At 44.5% G+C, this 20,753-nt stretch overlaps 1 protein-coding gene across 1 annotated transcript in view; it reads left to right on the top strand.

Annotated features, from left to right (window-relative positions):
* Window positions 1-3,575: 3,575 nt before the first annotated feature.
* Window positions 3,576-20,753, top strand: part of LOC137651204 (heme A synthase COX15-like) — a 72,794-nt gene continuing 55,616 nt past the window's right edge. Inside the window, exons 1-2 of the mRNA XM_068384360.1 lie at window positions 3,576-3,805; window positions 5,269-5,452. Coding sequence (XP_068240461.1) covers window positions 3,743-3,805; window positions 5,269-5,452 — 247 coding nt within the window. The 5' untranslated portion in view covers window positions 3,576-3,742. The remainder of the gene's footprint in view (window positions 3,806-5,268; window positions 5,453-20,753) is intronic.

Below are 20,753 nucleotides of genomic sequence, written 5' to 3'. Positions count from 1 at the left end.
GCTTGCTAGTGCAATGTCACTGTCTCTTGCCTCTGCCATTCATGAGCGGCCTTTAAACTACCTTTGTTCTGCACAATGCCTTTTCTATCGGTCATTATTAAAATCCTTTGCCAAACCCAGTTCTTTTGATCATCCTTTTTAGATAAAGATATATCTTCATCTAAAGTCTAAAGCTTGCTAATCTCCCTGTTGCTGTAGTGACACATACGAAAACGTGCATCCATTAATGGTACATTCAATTCAAAACTTATATAATTCTTCAAGAATGGCTTTTTTCAATCTGATAAAGTAAGAATTTATTTTCAAACTTGCGTCTTGGCGTTGAATGTTCTTCCTAGTCCCAACACTGAACAATATGACAACTTCTATAAATCATATTCATAATTACCTTCCGTTACGGCTTCTACCCTTCTGTTTAGAAATAAACAAGAAATTTTCCACCATTTCCAGTTACATACGACTCTGGAGCTTCATATTAAAACACCGCTTTTCTGGTTAAATTCATTATTAAGAATCTCTCTCTCTCTCTCTCTCTCTCTCTCTCTCTCTCTCTCTCTCTCTCTCTCTCTCTCTCTCTCTCTCTCTCTCTCTCTCTCTCTCTCTCTCTCATTTCCAGTCGTTTATAATTGAATTCCTAGTTAAAAAAGATATCAACATTTCGCAAATCAGCCTTAATAAATGTGTGTAAATAAATAAGATCTCATGTGTATTAAATGTCATTATCTACACTATTTATCTTGTTTTTTTACGTTTTGTGAACTAATTATTTCCCATCAGTATCTGTGTACTCGCAAATATATAAGGTGTGCTGACATCCTTGTTTCCTTTACCTTTTAGTCCTATATACTTGCTTTACGTTACTTTAAGGGCGATTTTCGTATTGCTGTCACACGGAAACCCTGTATTTTACAGAACCTACAAGATTTGTTTATTGTACAGTCATAAGTACTTAAGAGTAGCACCCTATCCTGCTCTAATTGTCCAATCAACGTTAGCAAGGCTCTTAAAGAAAGAAACTCTTCAACATCTTGAAGGCCTTGATATTTTCATTCCTTCGAATGCCTATAGTCCATTTCTTTTAGCGAGGTATATTTGCACAGACGCGCAACGGTGCCCTTTTAGCTCGGAAAAGTTTCCTGATCGCTGATTGCTTAGAATGAATTTGTCCAACCAATCAGCGATCAGGAAACTTTGCCGAGCTAAAAGGGCACCGCTGCGAGTCGGTGCTAATACGCCTCGCTAAGAGAAATGGACTATAGTGTTTATATAGTCTTTTGGCGGAATATTCAAAGATTTGGGTTATACTAAAAATCGTAATTTTGAGAGAGGTAAGTAAGAAGATGCTACGCAGTCATAGGGAAGTAATTTCTTTTTTATTTATGCAAGTTATTTTTGTTTCTAATTTCGATAAATTCAATCATTTACACTGCTTTTGGGAGGGCCCCAGATAGTATGGTGGCAAGGCTCGAGACGGCTTGATGGTGGCCCGTATCCAGGCGGTAAGTTCACCTTTGGCTTTCCCACGATCCAAGAATGCCTACAGATACTGTGGGCTAGCTGACCTAGCTCTTGAGTGTTCTCGTGTGCTAACGAGCTGCAGAGTTGCAAGAGCCGTGCTTTGCTGTAAGGGCCAGGCAATCTATAAGCAGGATTGTGGCCAAAGTCTGAAGAGAAGTTCTTGCGTGTGCCCGCCATCTTCATGAACTCTGAAGTAAGTATCGTGTACGAGGTCCATTCCGATCCAGAAAATACCAAGTAACCCACTGATACACATGTAGTGAATATATCTGAACAAAAAAAATATATAAAAATGCTACAAAGATGTAATAGAAATTCGGCGGATGCAAAAAAAAAAAAAAAAAAAAAAAAAAATGGCTGTGTCAAAAATTGTTTCTTTTCATGTAAAACTTATCTTTGAATGAAATTAAAGGAGAAATAATTTAAAGTGATGTTAATTATCACTGTGGTGATATGGAAGGAAAATCCACACAAGATTACTCTTGATGTTATTAAGAATAAAAAAGATTTAGGGTCACATACGTATGCGTTAATTTTGTGCAAAGGGATATATCTATCTATCTATACATATATATATATATATATATATATGTGTGTGTGTGTGTGTGTGTGTGTATGTATGTATAGTCCGTAAATTTCTTAAATAAAGTGTCAATGAAAAACTTAAATCTAAGAGTCATTTCGGTGTATGCCGAAACAGGATAGAATAAATATTAATGTATAGAAAATTGGAAATGTAGCTTTGATAAAAAAAAATGCTCTAGATATTCTTGTGCAGTAGGCCTACACCGGACTAGACCATTGTAGCATATGATAGGCTGGTAAACTAAAAAACTTACCAGGCTAGCTATGCTATTATGAATTTTTAAAAGAAATGCTATAAAACAGTTCATGAACGTTTATCTTGTTATCCTCCAATAATCTGTAAAAAAATAGATATCAGATTTTCCATCGAAACAAAATAATTTTCTCATACAGGGCCGTTATTTATACATGGCCTTTCTGACTTCCAAGATGTTCCTGAAAGGCATAAGTGTCCAAAAGGAATTTATTCAGTGGCTCGTTTTGGTAATTAAACCTTGTATTTTTTTTTTTTGTCTGCCATCATTTCACAGAAACAGCTATGGCAGTCTAGTCTGTTGGCTATGTGTAGTTATGTGGAGACATTGCTAGTTTATTCATATCGAGATATTCATTTAAACAAAACTGCTCCTAAGATGCACAGTAGGCTATCATTACAAAAAAAAAAAAAAAAAGATAATGGAAACTACTTTTTTAAATCCATGCATACGAATCTGATACCTCAGAGAGACAAGTGTTGCATTTAGTATCAAGTTCATTGGATTGATTGAAGGCCTTATACATTAGGTAGCTTCGTAGATTCAGGCAAATATTAAGTGAGAGAGAGAGAGAGAGAGAGAGAGAGAGAGAGAGAGAGAGAGAGAGAGAGAGAGATTTTTAACGTTTGAATGTATGAAAGGGGCTATATGTGATTGCATGTGACCTAAGTGGACAAAGATAAATAAAGTATAAACTAAATATAAGTGTTTGATTCTCGTCCCAAGAACACCAATTCCCTCCTTAATATTGGTTTAAGAAACTCCATTTATTCTAAATTATGGAATATTTGCAACTGATATACAGTTTTGGGGCAGTAACTGTATATATTTAAATTACATTAGTCTTTCTATCGTACGTACAGTATAAACTCACTTTCTCTCAATTACATATCGTGTGATGTAGAATATGTAAAAAGAAACACGAGAAACCGGAGTATTGTCTCTGCCACTGTGGGTCAAAACAAACAAATATTTGCATGGTATGAAATATAAGCATACAAATTAATATTTCTGATATATGGAAGTTTTATAATTATCATTTTGATATTTCCTAAGAGCAATATTATCACAACAAACGACTGAGACGGTTCTAAATATAAAGCTACCATACAGAATAAGCCTTGCGTAAACATTGTTTTGATCATGACGCAATCAGTCCCAGAGCTGATATTTCCAATCCAAACCTTACCTGAAGTAGCATTGGCGTCTTGAATAATCACGTCCCTTTACGAAAGACGGAGCCTTAGATAACTTTACTCTTGACAATCTCTATTGTTTGTGTAAGATCACACCGACTGACAGAGACATAGTCTTCCTAGTCCAAATACTAGTGGTAATATCCCGTCACCCTGTGACTTTACGAAATCGTTCCGAAAAATCTCAAGATGTCTGTAATATGTTTAGCTTCTAGAGTGTGCAGAGCTGCTTTGCCGTTACGCAATGTTAAGGTAAGTTGGGACAATTTAGCCGAAAGTTACGTAAGTCTAATTCGGAGAATGACTACTGGTACCCTAAGCTGAAAGTCGTGACTGAGTTTGGGTTAATTTAACCCTATGGCAGTATGGCCTTTACATCCCGGGCTACCCCTTATCTTAGTTAAAAAATATACTAAATTTTGTCGTGTGAAAAGTTGTATGCCTTGTAATGTATACATTAAAATACTGAAGGTGCTGTAGAAAGTAGGGTTCCCCTGCAGTATAGGACCAGAAAAGCAGCCCTTAAAGTTAGTATGTACCCTTCTGAGATGGTAACATTTTCGATGAGTAAGGGAGAGGATATCCAAGGAAGGAAGATCAATTCCTTGCTGGTGTTAAATACTTTCCAGGTTAGCGATTTGCCATATGGAAATCTGTGCCTACCAGGAAGATGCAGTTTCTCCCTGGTAGATCAGTTTTAAGAAAATGGATTAGAGCCTTTGTATAACAACGGACAGGTACTTTCATTTGCATAGAAAATGGGAATTTTCTTCTCATTGTATAGTTGTTTGGGGTAGTTTGTAGCGCTACGGCCAAGCGTCCTAATTTGCTTATTATCGCTCTGACTGTTGTCTTGTATAGAATAAAAACGTTTGGAAATGGTCTACACATCTTAAATATGTTGTGTAAGGGGGGGTCCGGGGGGGGGGGGGCGCAGCCCCCCTGGGTAAGGACACGGCTTTTAGCATAGGTTAAGTGGGTTTTTTAAGTTAGCTTCTCCCGTCGTACTCGTAGGTAAGGAAACTGTTGTGTAAGGGGTGGGGGTCCGGGGGGGGGGGGGCGCCCCCCTGGGTAAGGATACGGCTTTTAGCATATGTTAGGTGGGTTTTTTTAAGTTAGCTTCTCTCGTCGTACTCGTAGGTAAGGAAACTGTTGTGTAAGGGGGGGGGGGGTCCGGGGGGGGCGCCCCCCTGGGTAAGGATACGGCTTTTAGCATAGGTTAGGTGGGTTTTTTAAGTTAGCTTCTCCCGCCAAAATCGTTTTTAGAACGACGGCCACAGTTCAGAATATTTCCGTTTAATACGGGATCTGGCCGTCACCCTACAAACGCTCCGTTGTTTGTAAGTCGTGGCTGTCGTATTACGAAATCTGTGCCCGTTGTTCAGGAAAACTTCTACACAAGAATACCACATACCCTAAACTTCCCCACCTAACCTAACCTACAAGCCATGTACTTACCTAAGGGGGGGGGGGGGCTATGGAATGGAATTAATAATAATTAAGCTAGCCCAAAAGACAATATATGCAGAGAAATCTAACATTAATGACTTCCTCAAGGCAAAATTTAACTTCACTTTATATAACCCCAAAAGAATTAATTGTAATACTATTAAGTAATTAATAATAATAATAGTTCACATTGTTTATTTTGCTGAGATAAATTTCTTTGTATTAGTGTATTGTTCATCGAATTGATATTTATTTCCTACTCTCAGGTAACTCCATCACGAAATGTTCCTCTTCAAAATGTTCGTTCTTGCCTTGGACGAACGTCTGTCACTTTAGCAGCGGAAAGTGTACAAAAAGTCATTGTAGATGAGATTCCAGAGGCTGGAAGAAAATATGTAGGAAGATGGCTATTTGGATGTTCGGGCATGGTTTTTGGAGCAGTTGTGATAGGTAAGATCATTAAAGTATTTTTTTTATTTGGTTTCTTTTTTATCTTTGATGCTGGAAATTTAAAGTATTGAACATTATAGTAGTCTTCTTACTGTATATAACAGTAACAAAATGCAAACGTTTGATTCTTGTGACATATTGGTACATGACACCAGGCCCAACCCTAGGCTTATACCAACGACAGTCTCTGTGTGGTAACTGCCGATGTAAACACTTGTACAGTACTTAAAACAATTCACATTCAAAAGACAATGGCAATAATGTAATAGAACTGCCATTACCTAATAATTCCACGATAAAATGCTATTGATCCAGGAGAAATGTTTATAACAGTGTAAACATCCTGCAGCCATTTGTAATACCTTCGATCAGCTGATCGCTAAGTTACGGAAGGAAATACTTCATAGGTGCGTTCACACTAAACTTTTTTTTTCAATATTAAACTTACCCGATAATCATGTAGCTGTCAACTCCGTTGCCCGACAGAATTCTATGGAGGGATACGCCAGCTATCACAATACTAGAAGGGGGTGTACTTACCAGCGCCACCTGTGGCCAGGTACTATAGTACTTCTTGTTGACACCTCCTCAATTTTTCCTCTGTCGTGCTTCCGGCAAGACGTTCTGGGATACGCTTATGATCTTCGAGTATTTTCACGGCTTTTGGTGAAGTATTCTCTCAGATTTCGGCTGTCGCTTTACTGGAAAACTTCTATATTAGCTTAGATAGCTATTATTTAGTCCTGATTTAACGGTTAACGATCTTTTGCTTGATTTTGAAACCCCACTTGGTTAACTCTTTTGATTCAAGATGTCTGACATTTCACAAGCCCCCACCCATAGACGATGTAGGTCTTGTAATAGGCGTATTCCGAAGGCCTCGGTAGATCCTCACACCGCTTGTTCTGACTGTAGGGAAAGGCCCTGTCAGTTAGAAGATCGATGTGAGGAATGCGCCGGACTTTCGGAACTTGATTTTGTCCGTCTTCTTAAGTACTCAACCAAGTTAGAGAGAGAGAGAGTTAGGAGGAGTTCTTCTCACTCTTCACTTTTTTCCTCACCTCATGATCCCCTACCTTTTCCTACCCCTGTAGTGGCTACCCCCGAACCTACTATTTGCCCTCAGCCTGATATGTCTGTTGTTTTGCGTGCCATTCAGGCCTTAGGCGATAAAGTAGAGTCAGTGGTAAGTGATCATAAGTCTCTTATGGCCGAAGTCAAGGAACTTAAGGTCAAGAGTGCAGTGGGTGGAATTAGTGCCAGTGCTGTGACGAGTGCTAGTGTCAGTGCAGTGCCAAGTGCTAGTGTCAGTGTCAGTGTGGTGCGTGAGGATACTTCTGTGCGTGCCAGTCGTCCTCCCAGTCCGGGACCTCTTGCAAGCTCCCAAGCCCAGGGGAGAAGCAATGTCGAAGGGCAAAAGGGTTCGGCAGGCCTTGATCGGCGCACAGAAGTATCCTCGGTGGTTGCGGGCGTGTCTTCCAGAGACCGTCACTCCCACCTGCAGACGATTGAGCCCGTCTTTTACTCGTCTGCTGAGCAATTGTCAGGGAAGAAACGCTGGACTCAGGTCTCGAGACCACTCAAACGCAGAGTCCAGACCTCAAGAACTCAACCGGGCTGCAGTCATTGGTTCAGCTCTGACTCGCCGCAGTCATCAGTTGAATGCACTCCGCCTAAGAGGAGTAAGGTTCTGCCACAACAGATCTCTGCTGTTAAGGCTTTACCTCAGCAGACCTTAGTGTCTGCCGACCCCAAGTTGACTCTACTGCAGTCCATGCAGTCACAACTTGCGGTCTTGATGCGTGAGTGTCAGGCTGAGCAGGTTACACCTCCTCCTGCGATCGCTCCGCCTGACCGCAGTACTGCCTGCCAGGCGTATGATGTTGAGGCTCCTCAGAATACCTTAGCACGTTCTGAGTTTACTGTTTCCAGTGGTGTGCAGCTCCCTCCGCCTTCCTTAAGGCAACCTCAGCAATGGGAACAGGAAGATTATTCCTTACTTCCTCCGCTTCCACTTGCAGTTCCACCAGTGAGGCAACACTCTCTTGAGGTACAACAACCTCTCCCATCCATGAGTCAGTCTCCTCAGCTCTCGCTGCAGCGAGCTCAACCCTCCTCAAGGCAACCACAACACCTTAGCCTTGCGCCTCAGGAGCCTCAACTCGCGAGACAATTACTGTGTTCTGCGCAGCCACTACCTCATCGCTCACAGCTCACACCTCAGGAACCTCAACTCGTTCCTCAGGAACTTGCTACTGCGCATCCGCCATCCGCTCAGCAAGCGCAACCCTTGAGTTCAGTCACTCATGCTAGGAGTCAGCCTCCTCCACCCATGCGCCTACCTTCTGCTACTTCTTTTGATCAGCCTTTGCAGTCTGAGCCTCGGGTGTTCCCTCAACAGAGTCTTGAAGAGGAAACCACTAATATTGTTGTTCCAGCTCGTGCTGACTCTGCTGTTCAGCATACCTTTCCGATCTCTTCGCTACACTCTGGTGATGAGGCGTCTGATGATGAGGTGGCACACCTGGATCCCTCATCAGACGTGGATGAATCCAAGTCTTCTCCACCTTCTATTGACTTTCGTAAGGTCTTGGCTCTGTTTAGGGAGGTATACCCAGACCACTTTGTCTCTGCTATTCCCCGCTCTCCGCCATCTGAGTTTTCGCTGGGCATGCAGCCAGCTAAGTCTACTTATACTAAGCTAGTCCTAGCAAGGTCCTCTAAGAGAGCGTTAAGGATCTTAGGGGAGTGGTTGCAGACTAAGCAACACCTTGGAAAGACTTCGTTCATGTTTCCTCCGACTAAGCTCACTTCTAAAGCGGGCGTTTGGTATGCCACAGGAGAGGAACCAGGCTTGGGAGTACCTGCCTCTGCCCAGGCTGACTTCTCAAGTCTGGTAGACTCGCCTCGTAGAACAGCAATGAGGCGCTCTAAGGTTTGCTGGACCTTCTCAGACCTTGATCACTTCCTGAAGGGTGTTTTTAGAGCATTTGAGATGTTCAACTTCCTAGACTGGTGCCTGGGGGCCCTCAGCAAGAAGACCTCCCCTGCGGACAAGGATTCTGCCATGCTATTAATGTCCTGCATGGATAAGGCCATTAGAGATGGATCTGGCGAGCTTGCGTCGATGTTTGTGTCAGGGGTTCTTAAGAAAAGGGAACAGCTATGTACCTTCCTTTCCTCCAGCATTACACCTTGTCAAAGGTCTCAACTCCTTTTCGCTCCGCTCTCGAAGTTCCTCTTCCCCGAAGAGCTGGTTAAGGACTTGTCTGCTGCCCTGATACAAAAGGACACACATGATCTTGTAGCCTCATCGGCTCGTAAGACTAAGGTTGCTACCTCAGTCCCCAGGACTTATCGCACCCCAGTGGCTGATACTCCTGCTACGAGGTTCATACCGCCCTTTCGTGGTAGAGCCCCCAGCCGAGGAAGCTCCCGTCCAGACTCTTCCAGGAGCAAGTCTAGGAAAGGTTCCAAGGCTTCTAAAGGAAAAAACTGACTCTCCGCATCTCCAGACAGCAGTAGGAGCCAGACTCAAGATCTTCTGGCAAGCCTGGGAAAAGAGAGGTGCAGACGCCCAGTCTGTCAGTTGGCTGAGGGAGGGTTACAGGATTCCATTCTGCCGCAAACCCCCTCTGACCACATCTCCCATCAACCTCTCTCCCAACTACAAAGAAGAGGACAAGAGGCTAGCGTTGCACCAGGAGGTGTCGCTACTTGTGCAGAAGAAGGCAGTGGTTATAGTCCGGGACCATCAATCCCCGGGCTTCTACAACCGTCTCTTTCTGGTGGCCAAGAAGACAGGAGGTTGGAGACCGGTGCTGGACGTCAGCGCGCTCAATGCGTATGTCACCAAGCAGACGTTCACGATGGAGACGACGAAGTCGGTCCTAGCAGCGGTCAGGCAGGAGGACTGGATGGTCTCGTTGGACCTGAAAGATGCCTACTTTCACGTTCCTATTCATCCAGACTCCCAACCTTTCCTGAGATTCGTTTTTGGAAAGGTTGTCTACCAATTCCAAGCCCTGTGTTTTGGCCTAAGCACAGCTCCTATGGTGTTTACGCATCTGATGAGGAATATAGCAAAATTCCTCCACTTATCGGACATCAGAGCCTCCCTTTACTTAGACGACTGGCTGTTGAGAGCCTCCACGAGTCGTCGCTGTCTGGAGAGTCTCAACTGGACTTTGGACTTAATCAGAGAACTGGGTCTGTTAGTCAACATAGAAAAGTCTCAGCTCATTCCCTCCCAATCCATTGTGTACCTGGGAATGGAGATTCGGAGTCAGGATTTTTGGGCTTTTCCATCGGCCCCAAGGATAAGCCAAGCCCTAGATTGCATCATGAGCATGCTGAAGAGGAGCAGTTGCTCGGTGAGACAGTGGATGAGTCTCACAGGGACCCTTTCATCACTGGCCCTGTTCGTCGAGCTAGGGAGACTCCACCTCCGCCCTCTTCAATTCCATCTTGCAGCTCATTGGGACAAGGGTTTGACTCTCGAAGCAGTCTCTATCCCAGTCACCAAAGAGATGAAGACCACTCTCTTGTGGTGGAAGACCAATCTCCTTCTCAGGGAGGGCCTATCGTTGGCTATTCAGACCCCCAATCTTCATCTCTTCTCAGATGCATCGGACTCGGGCTGGGGTGCAACCTTGAACGGACGGGAATGCTCGGGAACGTGGAACGAGGAACAGGGAACGCTCCACATCAACTGCAAGGAGCTACTAGCAGTTCATTTAGCCCTGCTGAACTTCAAGTCCCTCCTGCTAGGCAAGGTGGTGGAGGTGAACTCAGACAACACCACAGCCTTGGCTTACATCTCCAAGCAAGGAGGGACCCATTCGAGGAGCCTATACGAGATCGCAAGGGACCTCCTCATTTGGTCAAGAAGTCAAAACCTCACTTTAGTCACGAGGTTCATTCAGGGCAACATGAACGTCTCAGCAGATCGCCTAAGCAGAAGGAATCAGGTCATTCCCACGGAATGGACCCTCCACAAGAGTGTGTGCAACAGACTTTGGACCTTGTGGGGTCAACCTACCATAGATCTGTTTGCCACCTCCATGACCAAGAGACTTCCGCTGTACTATTCCCCAGTTCCAGACCCTGCAGCAGTTCATGTGGATGCTTTTCTGCTGAACTGGTCCCATCTCGACCTTTACGCATTCCCACCGTTCAAGATAATAAACAAAGTCCTGCAGAAGTTCATCTCGCACGAAGGGACACGGCTGACGCTGGTTGCTCCCCTTTGGCCTGCAAGAGAATGGTTCACAGAGGTACTTCAATGGCTAGTCGACATCCCCAGGACTCTACCTCTAAGAGTGGACCTTCTACGTCAACCTCACGTAGACAGGTTGCACCCAAACCTCCACGCTCTTCGGCTGACTGCCTTCAGACTGTAGAAAGATTCGCTAGAGCTAGAGGCTTTTCGAAGGAGGCAGCCAGTGCGATTGCCAGAGCAAGAAGGGTTTCCACTCGTAGAGTCTACCAATCTAAGTGGGAAGTCTTCCGGAGCTGGTGTAGAGCCAATTCAGTATCCTCTACCAATACCTCTGTGACCCAAATAGCTGACTTCCTATTACATCTTAGGAATGAGAGATCCCTTTCAGCCCCTACGATTAAAGGGTACAGGAGTATGTTGGCTTCAGTTCTCCGCCACAGAGGTTTGGACCTTTCTTCCAACAAGGACCTTCAAGACATCCTTAAGTCTTTTGAGACTTCTAAAGAGCGTCGTCTATCCACTCCAGGCTGGAACCTAGACGTAGTCTTAAGGTTCCTTATGTCACCTAGGTTCGAACCTCTCCAGTCAGCTTCCTTCAAGGACCTTACCCTCAAGACTCTTTTTCTCGTCTGCCTTGCAACAGCTAAGAGAGTCAGTGAGGTTCATGCCTTCAGCAAGAACATTGGTTTCACGACCGAATCTGCAACATGTTCTTTTCAGCTCGGATTCTTAGCAAAGAACGAACTTCCTTCACGTCCTTGGCCTAGATCGTTTGAAATACCTAGCCTCTCCAACATGGTAGGTAACGAACTAGAGAGAGTTCTTTGCCCTGTCAGAGCTCTCAAGTATTATCTTAATAGGTCTAAACCTATTCGAGGACAGTCAGAAGCCTTATGGTGTGCCATCAAGAAACCTTCGAGGCCCATGTCCAAGAACGGGGTTTCGTATTATATAAGGCTTCTGATTAGAGAAGCCCATTCTCACTTAAAGGAGGAAGACCTTGCATTGCTGAAGGTAAGGACCCACGAAGTAAGAGCCGTAGCTACTTCGATGGCCTTTAATAAAAACCGTTCTCTGCAGAGCATAATGGATGCAACCTATTGGAGGAGCAAGTCAGTGTTTGCATCATTTTATCTTAAAGATGTCCAGTCTCTTTACGAGAACTGCTACACCCTGGGACCATTCGTAGCAGCGAGTGCAGTAGTAGGTGAGGGCTCAGCCACTACATTCCCTTAATCCCATAACCTTTTTTAACCTTTCTCTTGAATGCTTTTATTGTTGTTTTTATGGTTGTTACGGTAGGCTAAGAAGCCTTCCGCATCCTTTTGATTTGGCGGGTGGTCAATTCATTCTTGAGAAGCGCCTGGGTTAGAGGTTGTGTAGAGGTCCTTTAGTAGGGGTTGCAGCCCTATATACTTTAGCACCTTTGAGTTGATTCAGCCTCCAAGAGGAACGCTGCGCTCAGTAAGGAAGACGAACTTAAAAAAGAGGCAGAGTAACGGTTCAATTCGACTTCCTTACCAGGTACTTATTATTTCATTGTTATTTGAGATAACTGTTATATGAAATATGGGATACTTAGCTATCCTTTAATCTTGTACACTGGTTTTCACCCACCCCCCTGGGTGTGAATCAGCTACATGATTATCGGGTAAGTTTAATATTGAAAAATGTTATTTTTATTAGTAAAATAAATTTTTGAATATACTTACCCGATAATCATGATTTAATTGACCCTCCCTTCCTCCCCATAGAGAACCAGTGGACCGAGGAAAAATTGAGGAGGTGTCAACAAGAAGTACTATAGTACCTGGCCACAGGTGGCGCTGGTAAGTACACCCCCTTCTAGTATTGTGATAGCTGGCGTATCCCTCCATAGAATTCTGTCGGGCAATGGAGTTGACAGCTACATGATTATCGGGTAAGTATATTCAAAAATTTATTTTACTAATAAAAATAACATTTTATTACATAAGTCTTAAGTTACAACATTTACGATGACATCAATTCTTTATTTCTCACTAAAATGAATTAAAATAAAAAGTATTGGCAATCTTTAAAATTCTTTAGAATTAGGTCAGCAGTGGTTGTGCTAAGAAGAAGAAAAGGCTGTTAGTTGCTATAATGAGCTCATCAGCTTTTTGGAACCGGTAGTTAACCCATGTGCACATGCCTTTCTTTATGTTCCCGTTACAATTGACAGCATGCTGAGAAAGGAATTTTTTTGGTCAATTTTATAAATATATGTTAATACTACTGTGTACAGTACTGTACACTATCATTTCATACGGTAAGCAGAGCAACACTTGTAATAACATACTGATAGTTTTTAATTAATGCTCAGTATTTTATATGATATGGTAACTTGTACACTGCTGCTTAGGCTAGCCAATAACTTAGGCGAGTTTTGTGTTATAAATCTTTTACTATAGTGCTGCTAAAGCTAGCCAATAATTTGGGTGAGTTGTATATTTTAAAGATCAACTTATGCTTCGGATATTAGCTAAAATCATAGAAATTTACTCAGATTTTGGGCTCGACTTATCTGTGGGTTGTCTTATATGGCAAGATATATGGGGCTTACCTGCAGTATAATCGAGATCCAGCTGACAGGGAAGATGGATGCTGTGTCCCAAGAGAGGAGAAGATGAAGAAAGAGGCCACTCATTCTTGCCATTCATCCCAGACTAAATCCATAACCTCCTTACTCGACTAACTGTTAATAATTCTGTGAGGGAGCAAAGGAAGCTGTACCACTTACTGAGCAGACACCACAGCTCCTAGAGGGAAAATATCTAGGGACCCGTATGTTACAGGTAGTGACCTGTGAAGTTGGTTTGTTGCCTCCATACACCCGCCTGAAGTACCTGCATCATTGAAAGATTCTTTCTGAATGCCAGGAATGTGCTTATGCCTTTGACATTGTGAGCTCTGGGTCTTGTCCTTCCTTGTTGAGATGTAATAATATACAGTAGTTGTCAATGACCTGCTTAATCCAGGATGAATTGTGTTCTTCGTGATCTTCCTTTTAACCTTGCCCATATTTACAAACAGATATTTAGTATGAGGGCGACCTCTTTTTGTGTGTTTGAAATAGCACCTCAGTGCTCTCACAGAACATGAAAGCATCTGATCAAGATCATCGCTTTGTTCTCTAAGACTTGAAATCTGGAAGGATGTAAATCTGTATTAAGAGACCGCTGAATTTTGAGCCTATGCAATGAACTTAAGGACCAATTTAAATGAGACCTGCCTCCCATCCCCTTGAATGGGTGACGTAAGAAAGACCATGCAGCTCACTGACTCACTTTTTGAGGCCAGGGTGAGCAAAACCACCATCTTAAGAGTCAACCTCCTTTTGATAATGATAAACAGTTAAGTCTCTATCACAGGCTTGACTCATCAGATCGTATTGAGCTCCTGTAAGGGAACGCAGTACTTCCGTCACATTCCAAGGAGTTGGTCTAACTTCCGACGGGGGGCAAGCTTGCTCAAAGCTCCATATGAACATTGACAACTCTACTGAAGAGGAAATACCAACTCCTTTCAGTCCGAAGACCTGATCCAAGGCTGAGTGATAGCCTTTAAAGGCCGACACCGAGCGCAGGTTTTTCTCTTGGTGGTACAGCAAAAACCCTGCTGTTAGAGGTATATGGGATCCGAGAGGAGAGAGACCCCTTCCACGACACCAACAAAAAAAGATTGCCCACTTTGCCTGCTACGCTGAGGAAGATGACCTCCTTAGGTATCCAGACATCTGTTTTGCCACTTTTTGGGAAAACCCTCTTTGTGTGAGGAGATGCTGGATAACCTCCAGTCTTGAAGTCGTAGGGATGCGACTGTCTCGTGGTAAATCTTGACGTGTGGTTGACTCAACAGTTTGAGAAGTATGGGTAACTCCCTTGGGACCTCCAGCAGCAGCAAAGGGTCCTTGTTACATTCTGCCTGTGACCATAGAGGAGTTGTCAGAGTCATAGATATCTTGGTCAGTGATCTGACCCATTTGAGGACTTTCCTTGAGGTAGAATGGGGGGAACGCAGAGACGTCCAAGTTGTCTCATGAATGTTGGAAGGTATCATGGAATGCTGCCTGTGGGTCTGTTACTGGCAAGCAGTACACCAGGAGCTTCCGATTTAAGGATGTCATAAAAAGTCTATTTTTGGCAAACCCCACAAAGCTATTACTTTTTTCGTTATCCGAGGACTCAAAGACCATTCGGATCCAACTGTCTTGAGTCTTCCAGCTCATATTGTCAGCTGGGATGTTCTTCTTGGCTGGTATGAATCAGGCTGACTTGAAGATCGCATTGTCCTCCATACAACGCAGGATTTCCATGGCTAGTGGGCAAAGTTGCTGTGAAATAATACGGTCATGTTTTTGCTCATCAACACTACCGGGTGACCTGCTAGAAGATGATGGAATTGTTGAAGAGCAAGGAATGTAGCTTTAAATTCCACGAAGTTTATATGACAAAGGCACTCAGATTCAGACCACTGTCCAGAGGCTATGTGCTCTACTTGGTAAGCCCTCAACCCATTTTTTGATGCATCAGTAAAGAGCATCAAATCCAAGGAAGGAGAAAAGAGGTCTCTGCTCTTGTGAAGGTTTGAGTCAAGACTCCACCAACTGAAGTCTTTCTTCTACTCCGACCCCACTGAAATGAACATTCTGGTTCCGGGAGGGTCCTTGCCCTAATACCATTTGGTCTTCAGTTGCCACTGTAGTTAGCGCATGCGAAGGCAACCGTCTGGCACCACACGCTCTAATGAGGCCAGGTGACCTAACCGCCGTTGCCACAGATGGAGTGGCAGAGGGTCTCACTGAATGAAAGTTTGCGCCATATTCTTGAATCTTGCGATTTTGTCCTGTGAAAGAAAGACTTTTGTTTGAATGGTATCTATCCTCATCTCCAGGTATACCATATCCTGGTTTGGCTGTAAGTTTGACTTTTCCTTGTTTATCATGATCTACAGATTGAGGCAAGACTTGAGAAATCTGTCATGATGGAGGATAATGGTCTCCATCGAGTCTACCAGGATCAGTCAGTTGTCTAGATAGCGAAGGAGGCAAATGTCTTTAGCGTGGGCCTGGGTTGAGACTAAGGTGAAGACTCCTGCAAACACCTGAGAGGTTGACGACAGGCCAAAGCATAGTACGTACCCTGAACTGGAATACTTTGCCATAAAACATGAAACGGAGGTACTTCCTTGAGGATTGATGTACTGGGCTCAATACTACACAGTATTGTGGAGGTTTTACTCCAGCTGTGAAAAGATTGTGAAATGATCTTCCTTATCTGGTATTTGAATCGGTAGATCGTCAGAAGTTCAAACTTGTTGCAAATGCTTTTTTGTTGAACAGGTCGACATAAGTCTCATGTCATAGTTAGTACTGTGTATGACTTTATCTATCTAACATTGTTACTGTTCTTAATATATTCGAAATAAGACCAAATACGATGAAGTAGTACTCCATTATATAACAGGAGAGAGCTAGATTGAGACAATACTGTTATAAAATTTTAAGTCCTTGTGTAATAATAGGTTTTTTATTTTTCTGTCAAGCGTTACTGTGTATAACGGAATGCTTGCTTTATTTTGTGTTGTATAACTATGAGCAGAATTTCTTTTGTCTTTTCTCTCAAGATTGAGCTACTCAAGTGTCCTTTTATATGCAACTGTTATTTGTGGTTTTTCATCATTTGCGAGTGTCTGGTTAGTAACCTCCACAAATGTTAAGGTTTTACTGTGCTTTCCCTCTAAGGTTCGATACTCATGGTACAAATAATTTTCAATATTAAACTTAGCCGGTGATCATATAAGCTGCAACTCTGTTGCTCGACAGAAAAACCTACGGTCAAAATACGCCAGCGATCGCTATGCAGGTGGGGGTGTACATCAACAGCGCCATCTGTCGAGCAGGTACTTAGTACTCCAAGTAAACAAAGAACCAATTTTCTCTCTGTCGGGCTACCGGCAAGACCTACTAATACGCTGTTACTAACTGGATTTGTTTTCACAACTATTTGGTGAAGTACACTATTCTAGTTTTGAGCTTTCGCTATGCAGGTGTTATATCTTCATCTCAAAACTTGAACTCGTTTTGGATAGATTTAATTATGGTGACAAAGAGAGTATGGACTCTCTTTCACTTTTAAATGGCCGACCCTTCCCTTAGACGGAAGTGTGTTTAGGTTTTTAGTAATTTTGCTTAACACGTTATAGTTCTATATATTTTATATCTCTCCGCCTTTATTAGGCCTCTTCGATTAACTTTCCATTTATTATAAACATATAAAAATAAATTTTTCAATATTAAACTTACCCGATAATCATGTAGCTGTCAACTCCGTTGCCCGACAGAATTCTATGGAGGGATACGCCAGCTATCACAATACTAGAAGGGGGTGTACTTACCAGCGCCACCTGTGGTCAGGTACTATAGTACTTCTTGTTGACACCTCCTCAATTTTTCCTCTGTCGTGCTTCCGGCAAGACGTTCTGGGATACGCTTATGATCTTCGAGTATTTTCACGGCTTTTGGTGAAGTATTCTCTCAGATTTCGGCTGTCGCTTTACTGGAAAACTTCTATATTAGCTTAGATAGCTATTATTTAGTCCTGATTTAACGGTTAACGATCTTTTGCTTGATTTTGAAACCCCACTTGGTTAACTCTTTTGATTCAAGATGTCTGACATTTCACAAGCCCCCACCCATAGACGATGTAGGTCTTGTAATAGGCGTATTCCGAAGGCCTCGGTAGATCCTCACACCGCTTGTTCTGACTGTAGGGAAAGGCCCTGTCAGTTAGAAGATCGATGTGAGGAATGCGCCGGACTTTCGGAACTTGATTTTGTCCGTCTTCTTAAGTACTCAACCAAGTTAGAGAGAGAGAGAGTTAGGAGGAGTTCTTCTCACTCTTCACTTTTTTCCTCACCTCATGATCCCCTACCTTTTCCTACCCCTGTAGTGGCTACCCCCGAACCTACTATTTGCCCTCAGCCTGATATGTCTGTTGTTTTGCGTGCCATTCAGGCCTTAGGCGATAAAGTAGAGTCAGTGGTAAGTGATCATAAGTCTCTTATGGCCGAAGTCAAGGAACTTAAGGTCAAGAGTGCAGTGGGTGGAATTAGTGCCAGTGCTGTGACGAGTGCTAGTGTCAGTGCAGTGCTAGTGTCAGTGTCAGTGTGGTGCGTGAGGATACTTCTGTGCGTGCCAGTCGTCCTCCCAGTCCGGGACCTCTTGCAAGCTCCCAAGCCCAGGGGAGAAGCAATGTCGAAGGGCAAAAGGGTTCGGCAGGCCTTGATCGGCGCACAGAAGTATCCTCGGTGGTTGCGGGCGTGTCTTCCAGAGACCGTCACTCCCACCTGCAGACGATTGAGCCCGTCTTTTACTCGTCTGCTGAGCAATTGTCAGGGAAGAAACGCTGGACTCAGGTCTCGAGACCACTCAAACGCAGAGTCCAGACCTCAAGAACTCAACCGGGCTGCAGTCATTGGTTCAGCTCTGACTCGCCGCAGTCATCAGTTGAATGCACTCCGCCTAAGAGGAGTAAGGTTCTGCCACAACAGATCTCTGCTGTTAAGGCTTTACCTCAGCAGACCTTAGTGTCTGCCGACCCCAAGTTGACTCTACTGCAGTCCATGCAGTCACAACTTGCGGTCTTGATGCGTGAGTGTCAGGCTGAGCAGGTTACACCTCCTCCTGCGATCGCTCCGCCTGACCGCAGTACTGCCTGCCAGGCGTATGATGTTGAGGCTCCTCAGAATACCTTAGCACGTTCTGAGTTTACTGTTTCCAGTGGTGTGCAGCTCCCTCCGCCTTCCTTAAGGCAACCTCAGCAATGGGAACAGGAAGATTATTCCTTACTTCCTCCGCTTCCACTTGCAGTTCCACCAGTGAGGCAACACTCTCTTGAGGTACAACAACCTCTCCCATCCATGAGTCAGTCTCCTCAGCTCTCGCTGCAGCGAGCACTACCCTCCTCAAGGCAACCACAACACCTTAGCCTTGCGCCTCAGGAGCCTCAACTCGCGAGACAATTACTGTGTTCTGCGCAGCCACTACCTCATCGCTCACAGCTCACACCTCAGGAACCTCAACTCGTTCCTCAGGAACTTGCTACTGCGCATCCGCCATCCGCTCAGCAAGCGCAACCCTTGAGTTCAGTCACTCATGCTAGGAGTCAGCCTCCTCCACCAATGCGCCTACCTTCTGCTACTTCTTTTGATCAGCCTTTGCAGTCTGAGCCTCAGGTGTTCCCTCAACAGAGTCTTGAAGAGGAAACCACTAATATTGTTGTTCCAGCTCGTGCTGACTCTGCTGTTCAGCATACCTTTCCGATCTCTTCGCTACACTCTGGTGATGAGGCGTCTGATGATGAGGCGGCACACCTGGATCCCTCATCAGACGTGGATGAATCCAAGTCTTCTCCACCTTCTATTGACTTTCGTAAGGTCTTGGCTCTGTTTAGGGAGGTATACCCAGACCACTTTGTCTCTGCTATTCCCCGCTCTCCGCCATCTGAGTTTTCGCTGGGCATGCAGCCAGCTAAGTCTTCTTATACTAAGCTAGTCCTAGCAAGGTCCTCTAAGAGAGCGTTAAGGATCTTAGGGGAGTGGTTGCAGACTAAGCAACACCTTGGAAAGACTTCGTTCATGTTTCCTCCGACTAAGCTCACTTCTAAAGCGGGCGTTTGGTATGCCACAGGAGAGGAACCAGGCTTGGGAGTACCTGCCTCTGCCCAGGCTGACTTCTCAAGTCTGGTAGACTCGCCTCGTAGAACAGCAATGAGGCGCTCTAAGGTTTGCTGGACCTTCTCAGACCTTGATCACTTCCTGAAGGGTGTTTTTAGAGCATTTGAGATGTTCAACTTCCTAGACTGGTGCCTGGGGGCCCTCAGCAAGAAGACCTCCCCTGCGGACAAGGATTCTGCCATGCTATTAATGTCCTGCATGGATAAGGCCATTAGAGATGGATCTGGCGAGCTTGCGTCGATGTTTGTGTCAGGGGTTCTTAAGAAAAGGGAACAGCTATGTACCTTCCTTTCCTCCAGCATTACACCTTGTCAAAGGTCTCAACTCCTTTTCGCTCCGCTCTCGAAGTTCCTCTTCCCCGAAGAGCTGGTTAAGGACTTGTCTGCTGCCCTGATACAAAAGGACACACATGATCTTGTAGCCTCATCGGCTCGTAAGACTAAGGTTGCTACCTCAGTCCCCAGGACTTATCGCACCCCAGTGGCTGATACTCCTGCTACGAGGTTCATACCGCCCTTTCGTGGTAGAGCCCCCAGCCGAGGAAGCTCCCGTCCAGACTCTTCCAGGAGCAAGTCTAGGAAAGGTTCCAAGGCTTCTAAAGGAAAAAACTGACTCTCCGCATCTCCAGACAGCAGTAGGAGCCAGACTCAAGATCTTCTGGCAAGCCTGGGAAAAGAGAGGTGCAGACGCCCAGTCTGTCAGTTGGCTGAGGGAGGGTTACAGGATTCTATTCTGCCGCAAACCCCCTCTGACCACATCTCCCATCAACCTCTCTCCCAACTACAAAGAAGAGGACAAGAGGCTAGCGTTGCACCAGGAGGTGTCGCTACTTGTGCAGAAGAAGGCAGTGGTTATAGTCCGGGACCATCAATCCCCGGGCTTCTACAACCGTCTCTTTCTGGTGGCCAAGAAGACAGGAGGTTGGAGACCGGTGCTGGACGTCAGCGCGCTCAATGCGTATGTCACCAAGCAGACGTTCACGATGGAGACGACGAAGTCGGTCCTAGCAGCGGTCAGGCAGGAGGACTGGATGGTCTCGTTGGACCTGAAAGATGCCTACTTTCACGTTCCTATTCATCCAGACTCCCAACCTTTCCTGAGATTCGTTTTTGGAAAGGTTGTCTACCAATTCCAAGCCCTGTGTTTTGGCCTAAGCACAGCTCCTATGGTGTTTACGCATCTGATGAGGAATATAGCAAAATTCCTCCACTTATCGGACATCAGAGCCTCCCTTTACTTAGACGACTGGCTGTTGAGAGCCTCCACGAGTCGTCGCTGTCTGGAGAGTCTCAACTGGACTTTGGACTTAATCAGAGAACTGGG

Source organism: Palaemon carinicauda, chromosome 12 (genome assembly GCF_036898095.1).
Source record: "Palaemon carinicauda isolate YSFRI2023 chromosome 12, ASM3689809v2, whole genome shotgun sequence".
NCBI lineage: Eukaryota > Metazoa > Arthropoda > Malacostraca > Decapoda > Palaemonidae > Palaemon > Palaemon carinicauda.
This window is presented reverse-complemented; position numbering and strand designations above follow the sequence as displayed.